The sequence below is a fragment of the Equus przewalskii genome, chromosome X (genome assembly GCF_037783145.1).
Source record: "Equus przewalskii isolate Varuska chromosome X, EquPr2, whole genome shotgun sequence".
Classification (NCBI taxonomy): Eukaryota; Metazoa; Chordata; class Mammalia; order Perissodactyla; family Equidae; genus Equus; species Equus przewalskii.
Genome location: NC_091863.1, coordinates 17,278,074 through 17,291,706, shown reverse-complemented (window position 1 = coordinate 17,291,706; position 13,633 = coordinate 17,278,074). Strand labels below are relative to the sequence as shown.

At 40.6% G+C, this 13,633-nt stretch overlaps 1 protein-coding gene across 3 annotated transcripts in view; it reads right to left on the bottom strand.

Annotated features, from left to right (window-relative positions):
• Window positions 1-13,633, bottom strand: part of PHEX (phosphate regulating endopeptidase X-linked) — a 195,154-nt gene that overhangs the window by 33,652 nt on the left and 147,869 nt on the right. For all 3 annotated transcript variants that reach the window (XM_070603463.1, XM_070603465.1, XM_070603464.1), the window contains one exon: window positions 10,727-10,785. In XM_070603463.1, coding sequence (XP_070459564.1) covers window positions 10,727-10,785 — 59 coding nt within the window. The remainder of the gene's footprint in view (window positions 1-10,726; window positions 10,786-13,633) is intronic.

Here is a 13,633-nt window from a genome sequence, read left to right as displayed (position 1 = left end):
TCCATCTTGAAACCTTCTCTTCTGGCCCTTCTGTAATTTTTCTGCCATAATTACCTTTAGACTACAACAAAGAGAACCTTCTCTTCTTTACCAGGGTGACCAACCATCCCTGTTTGCCCAGGACTGAAGGAGCTCCTGGGATTCAGAACTTCCAGTGCTAAAATTGGGACAGTCCCAGGCAAACCAGGATGAATTGGCCCCCCTACCTTTACCGAACCAAGTTTGACCTCTTTTGCATTTGCTTATTTTTATAGCTCAGTGGTCCTCAAACTTCAGTATCTAGCAGAGGTTTGATGGTTAAAATCTTGTTACAACATAAACTGCTTGGCCCACCTCCAGAGTTTCTGATTCAGTAGGTCAGGGATGGGACCAAGTGATGCCCATTTATCACAAGTCACGCTGATGATCCAGGGACCACACTTTGAGAGAACCACTGCTATAGTTCAACATCTGGCAGGGAAAACACAAATTTCCTCCCATTCTGAAGCTCAGTATCTCATATTCTACTCATATTCCAACAGGTCCTTTCATACACACAGCTGCTGTCCTAGGTATTCAAAACTGACACCAGAGGCAGTGATGTTCAGCCCAGGCCTGGGAATACAGTAGATGCTCAATAAATGCTTGTGTAGGTTCACTGATCCATATCTGGACATGAGACATGGTCTCAAGAATGAAAATGTGACTAATATTTTCCCCCATATCAATTAGACCAAAAAACCCTGAGTCTCTTTATTCTTCTCCTCCAAAAGCATCTTTACAATGCGTAACTTGGTAAAAAGAAAACCATCTCATCTATTGTTAGTGGAAATATAAATTGGTACCACTTTTCTCAAGTCAAGTAAGATGTATTTTTACACCCTTAAATTGGGCATACCATTTGACTCAGCAATTCCTCCACATCTAGGAATTTACCCTAAAGAAATAGTCTCAGATTTATACAAAAACTTGGCCAGAAAACTTATCACAGAGGGTTTTTTTCCTACAATAGTGAAACAGCCTGAATGTCTATTGGTAGGAAATTAAAGAAATTAAGGTGCTTTTATTTTGTGGAATTTATGCATGATGACTTAGAATATGTAATAATGGAAAAAATATTAACGTTACAATGTTCAGTGGGGAAAAAAGAATTATTGGATGAGTCATATTTAATTTCTATATTAAAATATGTGTAGACAAACATAAGTTTGAAGAGTAGTCAACAAAATTATTAATCATGTCTATTTTTAAATGATGATATTAACTTAAGTTTTTTAGCTTATCTAAAAATTTTCCAGAGTTCCTACAATAAATATGAACTACTTTGTAATAAGGGTCAAAGACAATTGATTTTTTCAAGGGAGAACCAGTGAGATTGTGACCATCAAGATAAATTAGTGAGATTGCTCCCTGACTTCCTGTCTCCCATCACCATGGCTCTTTCCCAGCTTCCCGGCGCTTTCCTCACTCTGGCTCACATCCAGGTCACTCCTTGTGACTGTCCCACTCACACCCCAGCTCTTTGATCAGATTGACCCTAATAATCATTCTGTGCTTTCATGCTACCAGCCCTGCAGCAAACGTGCCCAGTCCTCTATGTCTGGAAACAGCATTTATCCTGTCCTACAAGTGTGTTTTCAGAAGTGCCCTGCAGGTGGCAAATGTGTCCCTCCAGGCATTGGTCCTGGGACTCACCACAGTAACAGGAATGCCACTGCAGGGCATTCCAGTTGAGGGCACCTTTGTCTTCCAGTGGCACTAATCAGAATGTCATTCTTAGCTGCCTTTCTGGTCAGGCAACAGAGATGGGGGGGGGGGGTGCTGTATTAGGACCTTCAGAGTCCTGGACTAGACCAGGACAAGAACATCTTAAAATAGTTGTAGCAGGTGTCCCAGAACCTTGCTAAGTGCATCATCTGGCAATTTTGCAAACTATTAGTAGTTTGTTCATAACTTCAGCTCACTTAAAACTTTTTAAATCTCATAGTAAATTTTGTGAAGTAAAATCTTTTTAGAGAGTACATCTAAATATGGCATCTCTCAAATAACCCCCCTCCACTCTACCCTAATCCAAGGATGCAAGGGGATCACCGGCACAGCCAAAGGGCTCGCAGAGAACAGCGCTCTTCGAGGCGGCAATAATGAACTGCTGCTCAACACGACAGCCTTTTGGGATGTGGAATCAGCACAACCTGGGGATCATCTGACCTTGTGACCCTCACCTCCTGGCTGTCCCCACATCCTATAGCTTGTTTCCATACCAAACAGAAACAATCCTCCACCACATAGGTGAGGGCATGACATAGTAATGGTTACTCTAACATACATTTATATCATGCTCTTAACCTTTTCAGAGTGTGTTCACATGTATCATTTCATGGAATTCTCACATTTCTTATTCAGTATCGAACAGTATAGGGTGAAGATTAAGAGCATGCAATCAGAGAAGCTGGGTTATACTCCCAGCCCTGCAGTTTACTAGTCATGTGGTCTTTGGCAAGTGACTTAGCCTCTCCGAGCTTCAGTTTCCTTGTCTATAAAATGGGCCTACAATGCCAAGCTTATAGAACTACTGTGAAGATTAGAGATAACATATGTTAAAGCACCCAGCGCGATGCTTGGCACATTAATGGTTCTTGGTGAAGAGTAGCTGCACAGAACAACTGCAATCTCCATTTAACGGGAGTCTTTCAAAGCATCAATGGAAAAGTTGGGAAACTGCTACCTGTATTATCACTACACAGTTATTTAAGAACCATCCCCTACTCTCCCTCACCAGTGTCACTGCCTAGGTTTAGACCCTCCCTATCCTTCTCTTGAACCATCTGCCAACTCCTAACTGTTCTAAGTGACCTCAATATTCCTCCTCCCCAAGCCATGATCTTTAAGACTAAGACCAAGGAAGCAAAATTTAAGTTTCTTGCCTCCCAAAGAAAACTATACTAGCTCCTTATGGCCTGTTCCTCAGTATGGCTTACAAGGCCCTCATCTCCTTCTTCCACATGTCATCTCCCATCACTCCTTCTCCCCCTCCACCATATGCAGCCTCTGCCCCAGCATTTGTGACCATATCATCAGCCATTCCTGCACCATGCTCTGCTTTGTCTGTTGCCTTTGTACCAGCCAATCCTTCCTCCTGCATGTCTCAACCTACCTTCTTTGCCTGGAGAATTTCTTTTTCCTTTCAAACGTCACTTTCACTGTGAAGCCAATCTTGACTCCCCCAGATTAATCACCCCTCCTCTGTGGCTCCCAGGATGCACTGCACACCGTTCTGCCACACACTAATCATGATGTCTTACAAATGACTGGTAACAAGTCTGTCTCTCTCAACTCTTCAAAAGAAAAGACTTTTTTTAAAAACATTTTCCCTTCTTCTCCCCAAATCCCCCCAGTACATAGTTGTGTATTTTAGTTGTGGGTCCTTCTAGTTGTGGCATGTCCGACGCCGCCTCATCATGGCCTGATGAGTGGTGCCATGTCCTCACCCAGGATCTGAACCAGCAAAACCCTGGGCCCCAGAAGCCGAATGCGAGAACTTAACTACTCAGCCACGGGGCCAGCCCCAAAAAGACTCTTAATAGCTAAGATTTATTAAGTACCTACTACAAACCAGTCTCTCTTTCAAGCATTTTATATACATTACCTCCTTTAATCTTCATGACAATCCTATAGGATAGTCACTACTATTATCTCTATTTTACAGATAATTAAACTGAGGCTTAAAGATGTTAAGTAACTTTAAGACGTCAAATAAGATGTTAAGGTTACAAGTTATTAGTGGCCAAGCCAGGATTCAAAATCAAAGCCCACACTCTTAACCACTATACCATACCATATCATATACCCCAGCAGTGAACTCAGTACCTGGCAGACTGTAATGTCTATATTAGCTAGCTCTTGCTGTGTATGTAACAAAGTACCCCAAAACACAGTGGTTCAAAACAATAAACATTTACTATCTCAGTTTCTCCTGTCCAAGAATTCAGAAATAGCTTATTTGGGTGGTCCGTTTTAGGGTCACTCATGAGGTTGCTGTCAAGACGTCAGCCTGGGCTGCAGTCATCTTCAGGCTTGGCTGGACGGGAGGATCTGCTTCCAAGATGGCACACTCACATGGTGCTGGTTATGGGCAGGAAAGCTCAGGTTCTTCACATGCAGACCTCTCCACCAGCTTCTTGAGTGCCCTCATGACATGGCTGCTGGCTTCCCCCAGAGTGATCAATCCAAGAGAGCAAGGCAGAAGCCACAATGCCTCTTATGATCTAGCCTCAAAAGTCACACCCCGTTCATTTCCACAGTATCCTATTGGTTACAGAGATCAGCCTTATTCAGTGTGAGAGGAGACTATACAGGAAGTGAGAATCATGGAGGGCTCTCTAAATATTAAGTGAATAAATGGAAAAAGTTACTAAGAATCACTCTGAGTGTCAGGATCTCTTCTAGATAATTAGAAGTTTAGATTAGTGGCCACTCAAGTTTCCTCCCTCTAGCTCCAAAACTATGGAAGACTATTTCCAAATTGTCCCCAAACAGAGCATCAAGTGGATTCAGGGACTTCATTTCATTAAGTTCCAGTAGAGGCTGCAGGTAAGTGAGTATTCACTAACCTGGCTTCCACTTTATGGTTTTAGGCAGAGTCAATGAAGTATGAGAAATTCTCCCAGTTTGAAACAATTATTTCCTTAACAGCAAAACAAATCTATGTTTGATTTCAAGATTAATTCTATAGTTTGATGCCAGCATAAGCACAGCCTCTGGACAAAGGCTTATCTTTAGCAGAATATCCACGATTAAACTGGGGCAGCCAAATCCCTTGTGCAGAACAGCAAAAATAATAAAATCATTGGTTTTTAGCCCTTAGGCCTTGCTTGTTTTCAAGCCAAGGTTCTACTTTCTTAAAATAATTTCTTAACATGATTTGAAATGTATGAAGATAAAAACTAATATTGAAATGAGACATTTTGCTGATACACATTTATACTAAATATATGAAATTAATTTTATTCTAAAGATAGTCCATGTTAGTAAAAAGGAAAACCAAATGTGAGCTGTTCACTCTACCACTCTCAGACCCCTGGTACCACCACCTGATTAGATCCAAAGCACTTTGGAAGCTGGATCTCATCCTCTCACAGTGCTCTACAGCAGGGGTTGGCAAACTGTAGCCCATGTAAACAGTTTTACTGGAACACAGCCATGCTCATTTGTTTATGAATTGTCTATGGCTGCAATGGCAAAGTTGAGAATTTGCAACAGAGACCATATGGCTTGCAAAGCCAAAAATATTTACTATCTGGCCTTTTACAGAAAAAGTTTGCTGGGGGCTGGCCCCGTGGCCGAGTGGTTAGGTTCACGTGCTTTGGTTCAGCGGCCCAGGGTTTCGCCGGTTCGGATCCTGGGCGCGGACATGGCACCACTCGTCAGGCCATGCTGAGGAAGCATCCCACATGCCACAACTAGAAGAACCCACAACTGAAAATATACAACTGTGTACCGGGGGACTTTGGGGAGAAAAAGGAAAAATAAAATCTTAAAAAAAAAAAAAGTTTGCTTACCCCTGGTCTATGCCTCTAGAGGTTTGGCCTGAAGTAACCTGCTATAAGCCCAAAATGTCTATGCAAGCTACATGCTGTTCCAAAAACTTTTATGGTGGTAATGGGGTTGTTACTCTTTATGTTGAAGTACTACATACATACAGTAAAGGCACAAATTTTAATGGTAGAACACAATGAGTTTTTACACATGTATCACCTGTGCAACCACCTCCCAGCTCAAGATAATGTTTCCTGTGGCCCCTCTCCTGGTCGATCCCCCCAACAAAGGTAGCCATTATTTTATCTTCTGTCACTTAGATTCATTTGACTGTTCCTGAACTTTATATGAATGGAAGCATGCAGTGTTCCACTAAGCATTAAGTCAGTGGTATTCTCACATACTGCAACATGGGGCAGTTTGTTCTTTTTCATTGCTGTGTAATATTCAATTGTGGGGATATATCATAATTTATTTACCTATTCTTCTGTTGATGGACATGAGGCTCTTTCCAGGTTTTTGCTGTTATGAATAAAGCTGCTATGAACATGGTGTACAGGTCTTTTGGTGGGCATAAGGATCCATTTATCTTATCAAGAGTGAAATTTCTGGGCAATAGGAGATATCAACAAACTGCCAAACACTTTTCCAAATTGGTTGTCTTTTTTCTAATACACAAAAATATTGTTTTAATTTATAAAGTCTTTTGAGAGCAAAAATCCAAAATATCCCCCCTGACCAAATCTTCATATTCTGTTTGTCTTCTGACAGATTGGCTATCCTGTGGATTACTGGCATGCCAATTTTAGATATACAAACCCTGACCTTGGCAATGTGCTGGCACTTTTCAAATTCATCTCATTAAATCCTCACCAAAAACTCTGTGGGCTGGGTAATCTCAACATGTGGCAGACAAGGACAATAAGGGTCAGAAAGGAGAAATACTTTGACCGAGGTCATACAACCAAATGAGTAGCACTCAAGGTCTCCCATGGAGGCTCTCACTGTTTCCCTACTAAAAGCAGGAAGACCAGTTTTGCAGCGATCACGAAGTTAGGGAAGCACAAGCTTAGGCACCAATCACCTCAGCTCTTGTTTTCCTCTTTAACCAGCTTATCAGTTCAAATATAATTAAATTCCGCAACAGCTCCTGAGTATAACTCCTCGTACAGAAGACTTCAATTATTATTATTTCACATTACACTCTGTGTCTGAAGACATTGCTACCCAGCTTGACAAGGGTAGAAAAATAAGAAGCTATAACCACTCTGCAAAAATCTAACATTGAAAGATGGCCACAAATCATAGGGTTTCACACAAAGGCATGGATTTGCAAGAAACCTACAGGTTTTCTATTTTCTACACAAGTCTCTACTGCGTGCAGAAGCAGACTTAAGTGGCATAAATCAGAAAATGATAATGGGAACTGAATGAAATTCTCATAAATCATGTTACTAAGTATAGTTACATCTTAGATGTGAAACCCAATTAAACAGATGGCCACATGCTGTCAGAATCAGCCCCTAATCAATAAAGATGTTCATTTTAGAAAATCACCTCAATTTTTCACTTCTTCAGTGAAGCAAAAAGAAGGCAGTTGGGGGCTAGGGGAAGTCCCAGGAAACCCAGTGGGGAAATGTATAAGAAGAAACTCCACCTGTCTTAATTTGTAGTCCAGAAAATCAGAAAGGAGAAAGAGAAAAGAAAGTCACCCAAAGGATTCCCTGTCATCTTGCCTGGGAATGTAATTTACAATGAGAGCAAGCACTGGTCATTAGGAAAATAGAAACAGCTTGAATCTCTTAATTAAAATACTGCTTCAAATTGTTCATTCCAAACCCCCTCTGCTCATCAGCTTTCAAGAAACCACTAGGTTACCCTAAAATGGCTATTTCTTCAGTAAACCTCTGATAGGATCAGCTCTTCCCAGATAAGGAAAAGGGCAAGCAGGGGTGAATCCTGGAGGCAGAATTATTATTAGACATACTTAAATCCCCAAAGGAGCACTAAGCATTCACTGACACTGGAAAGTGAGTGTGGAAACATTAGTGAAGAGTCTATCTCAATGCCTTTTCTTGCATAAGAGCTGATCTAATACATTCACTACATTGGTGAAAATTAAGTCTACTAATGCTAAGAGGTGATGAAAACACTCCTGTACTTTGGAAAATATTTGGTGTTATCTGGTAAAGTTGACTATTTGCATACCCTACAAGCCAGTAATTCCACTCCTAGTATATATCACAAACACTTTTTCAGGGGACATATACAAGAATACTCAGAGTAACACTGTTCATAACAACAAAAATCTGGAGGGGAAACACATAAGTCTGTCAACAGATAAGGTCTATAGAACAGATAAGTAATCTGGGGTACAGTCATGCAATGGAATATTTCACATCAGTGAAAAGGAAAAGACCTACTACTACATGTTACGTGGATGAATCTTAAAAACATTTTGATTGAAAAAACACAGTTGCTTAAGATTGCATGCAGTATGATACCATTTTTATTATGCTAAAAATAAGCAAAAATAAACAATATATTGTTTAGGGATACATAAGCGGTTTAAAATTTTTAAAAACATGAAAATGATAAACACAAAAGTCAGAACAGCGGTCACCTCTATGGTGAGGAAGAGGAAGGGGATGGTGAGGAGCACAGACAGATGCAATATCAGGAAGGTCCCGCTTGTTGGTTGGGTGGTGGGTTCATAGGCATATATTTATTTTATCATATGTTTTCTTATGTACTTTATAACTTTATATGTTCTAGAATGTTATATATATATTCTTTTGCAGGTACCAAATATTACATAATAAAACATTTTCTTTTAAAATGGATAATCCAAAGAATTTTCTATTGCCCAATAGGTTGTTCCAAATAATATTGCTATAATTCATATTATTATAAATAGTAGCTATAATTAATGTCTCAAATAGCATAAGTTCCTATGTAACATGTGAATCTTAATTCTCAGCTTGGAGCCATATCAAAACATTATGGTGTACGTTTTAAATATAAACAATTTTTATTTGTCAATTATATCTCAACAAAGCCGGGGGAAAAAAAGAAAGCAATGGTAGTTTCATGATAATAATGAATATTTTATAGTAAGGAGTGACATTAGAAATAATCAAAATATGTAACAACTGATTTGGTTAGATAAATTAATGCAGAAATCAAAAATTACTACCATCTGCTGGTTTTCCTTCTGTTCATTACTCAGACCAAAGTCCAGCAGAGACTGCCATTCCCAAAAGTGGCCACATGAGGGCGACTCTAAGGAGATGTGGCAGCTACAGCCTTCCAGCTGTCCTCTCTGACCAGGGTGTCCTGTCAGGATGAGGGCAAGCATGAAGGACCTACAGCAGGCAGGCAGAACACCTCAGTGAGAAGGTGGCATTCAAGTAAAGATTTGAAGGAAGTGGGAACACAAACCATGCAGATCACTTGGGGAAGTTTTCCATGGCAAACAGAGCCTAGGGTATAAATGTCAGGAGGGAAGAGTGTCTCATACTTTAGGAACAGGAAGGAGGCCAGTGTGGCTGGAACAGAGGGGAGGTAAAGGTAGTGTGATAAGAGGCTTCTGGGCCATCGCAAATAATTTGGCTTTTATTCTGGGTGAGATGGGAAGCTGATAATGGGTTCTGAGCAAAGGAGGGACATGAGATGATTGTTAAACATCTTTAAATGGCTGCCATATTATATTCAGAATAGACTGAAGGGGGACAAGGACAGCAGCAGGGAGGCCAGGGAGGAGCTATTACAGGTATCCAGTGGGGAGATGGTGGGGGCATGGTCAACGGTGGCAAATCTTTATAAACGTCATCCCTCGCATTTAACAAACAGCATAGAGATGTGCTTAAAACCATGAGATTAGATATTATCACCAAGGAAGATGAAGAACAGAAGAGGTGCAGAGGGGCTGAGAAACCAGCAAGGACTTGAGCAGGAGCAGCCCGCCCTCCCCACAACAGGTCACCACCAACCTGACTTGGTGTTTGTCATTCTCATGAATGTCGTCATAGTTTTACTACATATAAGTGTATCTCTAGACAATATATAAAATTCTTCTGCATGCTTTTCAACTTTATTTGGTATCATACTTAATATATTCTGTCAAGTTGGTTTTTCCCCACACAACCTAATATTTGTGAACTTCATCCATGTTATTACATGTCACTCTAGGTCATTCATTGTTCACTGCTGTATGGCATTTCTTTGTGCGAACATGCCCACATTTGATTCATTTTCTGGCAGAAGGACATGTAGGTAATTCTCGTGTTTCTGCTATGAGCATTGTCACATGGCCTCCTCACACGAGACTTCTCTAGGGCAATGGTTCTCAAACTATGTTAGAGTTACCTGGAGGGCTGAATAAAACACATTTCTGAGCCCCACGTCCAGGGTTTGTGAACAAGTCTAAAGTGGGGCCCAAAAATCTGCATTTCTAACAAGTTCTGCCATGATGCTGTTGCTCCCAGGACCACACTTTGAGAATCACAGCTCCAGGTACACGCCCAGAGCACAAATGACGGTCACAGATATGCGTGCACATCTTTGGCTTTTCTAGGTGTTGCCAAATTGCTCTGCAAAATGAGTGAACTGATTTACACTTCCACCAGCAGTGAGTATGTGTCCATGGTGCCAACACTTGATACTGTCTGATTTTTAATTTGTGTCAATCTGATTTTTAATAATTTTTTAAACTTACCATGGCATTTATAATTACATGTACCCAAAACATGTAAATAAAAGAAAATCAAGACTTTATATCCTACAGTTAATAAGAACATTTCCCAACTTTTCTTATATATGAATAGTCCCCCCTCAAGTTCTACAATCTGCCCAGTTACTTGCCTGTTTTCCCCATCAATCCTAGAAATAAACAAAATGATATGGGTAAAATCTGTAAGATCATTATGAGAGGAAAGTGGAAGTTTGCTCCTTTTCACGGCCAACTTCATTGTAGTGTTATGTATTGTAGTTGATTTTTTTTTTTTTTTACTCAATGGTGATATAAAGCTTTAAAAAAAAACAAAAGGTGAAGGGAATGAGGAAAATTGGGCATATGGATAGATGTTGGTGAACAACATACCTGGTCACTGTTGGGGGAAAATAAATAGCTCCCTACCCTTAACCACTGTCATGGAAAAGTTCCTTCCATTTTGTACCAGATTAACAAGGAAACCAAAAGCGGAGTACTCACGGATCTGGTTGGTGGATGCACTGTAGAAGGCATTGACCGTCGTTGGATTTGTAAACCACCTGTAGAAAGAGAAACAAATACCACCAAGTGATCCTCATTATCCAGGCAGGAGGGCAGCAACAAACACAACATGGTGGGATTTATTAGCAAACAACCAGGGAACAGTGGGGATGTGGGGCACGTGGGCAAATTATCACCTCAGTTTAGGACTATTGCTCTGCTCAATAAACAATCTCATCCTAAATTGAACATAGTTCAATGAGAATATATTAACATGCCTGGTTATTCACTGTTACTAACTTAGCGGAAAAAGGCAGCACCAGTGCTTCTGAAACAGCTTTAATGAGAAATTCTAGAATCTAAAGGCTCTCCCTGCAGATGGAAACACAGCAACAAGCTTATGTTTGCCAGGCCCTGTTCAATGGGTTCATGGGACAGCTGAGTTTCTATGCTGCATCACCTCTGACCTGTCCATTAAAACGTTCTGGATTGGTGACAACACAGAGGCCCTTGTAAAGAGAAATGAATAAAGTACAACCATGCTACCCAGAGGATCTGCCGACTCTGGTGGAAGTTTGCTGATTTAAGCACTGAAAAATAAAATGACTCATTCTGCCACTACCACAAACTAGCTGGGTGGTGTTGGAACAGCTGCCTATCTTCCTGGGGTTTAGCTTTAGCTATAAAATTAAGGTATTGCATTAGGAGATCTTGAGAGGACCTTCCAGCTACGAAGAGTCTACACTCCATTTTAAATGCATGGTAGGTTACTTAGATCCAAATTCAGCAAAATTTTTTCTGTGAAGAGTCATATCATAAACACTTAGGCATTTTTCAGGCCAAGAGGCAAAATCAAGGATGTTATATACATACTTGTATAGTGAGAGAAAATGTTCCACAAATTTTTACTGACAAAATTCAAAATATAATAATAATGAATACCTTTTATAATACAGGCCTATTAATGAGAAGAATGGAATTCTTTGGGGGCAGGATAACATTTTGTTTAATTGGGGTTCAAAGTCAGTGCTTCCCATCATCAAATTATCTCTAAAGGAGCCGGCCTGGTGGCATAGTGGTTAAGTTCATGCGCTCAGCTTCAGTGGCCCAGGGTTCAGAACCCAGCTGCAGACCTACACACTGCTTGTCAAGCCATGCTGTAGCAGCATCCCACATTACAAAGTGGAGGAAGATTGGCACAGATGTTAACTCAGCAACAATCTCCCTCATGCCAAAAGAGGATTGGCAACAGATGTTAGCTCAGGGCCAGTCTTCCTCACCAAAAGAAAAAAAAATGTATCTCTAAAAATCATTCTTAGCTCATGAGCCATACAAACACAGGCGGCAGGCAAGGTTTAGCCCAAAAGCCCTCGTTTGCCAACCCCAGACCTAGATGGCTGTGAGTTTCAGCCACTATGCTTTTATGATTAAAACCAAACAATTTGTCTTAAGCTAAATTCCTTTAAATAAACTTGTATAAATCCCTTTCTAGAACAATAATTTTGCTAATTTATGTTTAATAGAATAAGTATGTCAGACTAATAACTTATGTCAGACTAATATGAAACTGGGAGGAAACCCAAGTGTCGATTCTAGTTGGTCTGCCCATACCTTCTCCCCACCTATAAAGAAGTCCATGAATAGGTCATTCTATTATCATTATTATTATTATTATTACTATTATTATTATTAGCTAACATTCACTGAGTACTTACTATGTCCTAAGCACTTTCTATTCATAGGTTCTTGCCCATAGTAACTATAGGAATTATTAGCCCATTTCCCAGACGAGGACAATGAGACTTACAAGCATTATAAATTTGCACAAGGTTTGGTCTGATCTCAAACCAATTCTCTTAAATATGATATTATACTTGAGACATTACTGGAAATCAAGAGAGTGTCCCTTCTCTTGTCAAAACAGAAACCTATACCCGTTTCCATAAATGTATATCCTTTTCCTTCAAATTTAGAATTAGTATTTCAATAAGCTCTAATGTTTAACACAAACGTACTGGCTGGCCTACTTTCCTAAGGAAATAAGTTGATGGGAAAGCACCTTTATTGACCAAACGTCACTACCTTTAGTAGGTAGAATTACGGCCCCAAAAACGATGTCCTTGTCCTAATCCCTGGATCCTGTGACTATGTTACATTACGTGGCAAAAAAGGACTTTGCAGGTGTAATTAAGTTTAAGGACCTTGAAATAGGAAGATTATCCCGGATTATCCAAGTGGGCCCAATCTAATCACATGAGCTCTTAAGAGCAGCAAACCTTCTCTGGCTGGAATCCAAGAGATGCAAAGGAGGAGGAAGGCAGAAGAGACGCTGGCAGAACAGGAAGTCAGAGAGATTTCAAGAGTGAGAAGGATTTGACATGCTGTTGCTGGCTCTGAGACGTAGGGGCCACGTCCAAGGACCAGAGAGAGACCTCTAGGAGCAAAGAGTGCCTCCCAGCTGATGGCCAGCAAGTGAGGAGGGACCTCAGTTCTACAGCAACAAGGAACTGGATTCTGTCAGCATTTGAATGAGCTTGGAAGAGGATTCTTCCCAGAGCCTCCTGCTAAGAGCCCAGCCAGCTGACACCCTGATTTCAGCCTTACGAAACCTGGAGCTGAAAAATTAGCCAAGCCAACCCACACTTCTGACCCAAAGAACTGTGAGATAATACATTTATGTTGTTTTGAGTTGCTACAGTTGTGGTAATTTGTTACAGCAACAACAGAAAACAAATACACCCAAAGAAGCAAGCATTTGTGTGTCTGCTGTTTGGGCCAAGAGGAGGATCCAAGCGCCTCTCAACTTGGCTTCTACATCACATTGGACTGAAACATAATACGTACAAAAGATTATACGGATTCCTAGAGCTCATCCTTTGTCTTCCCATCTCTCCCAACTCCCCTCCC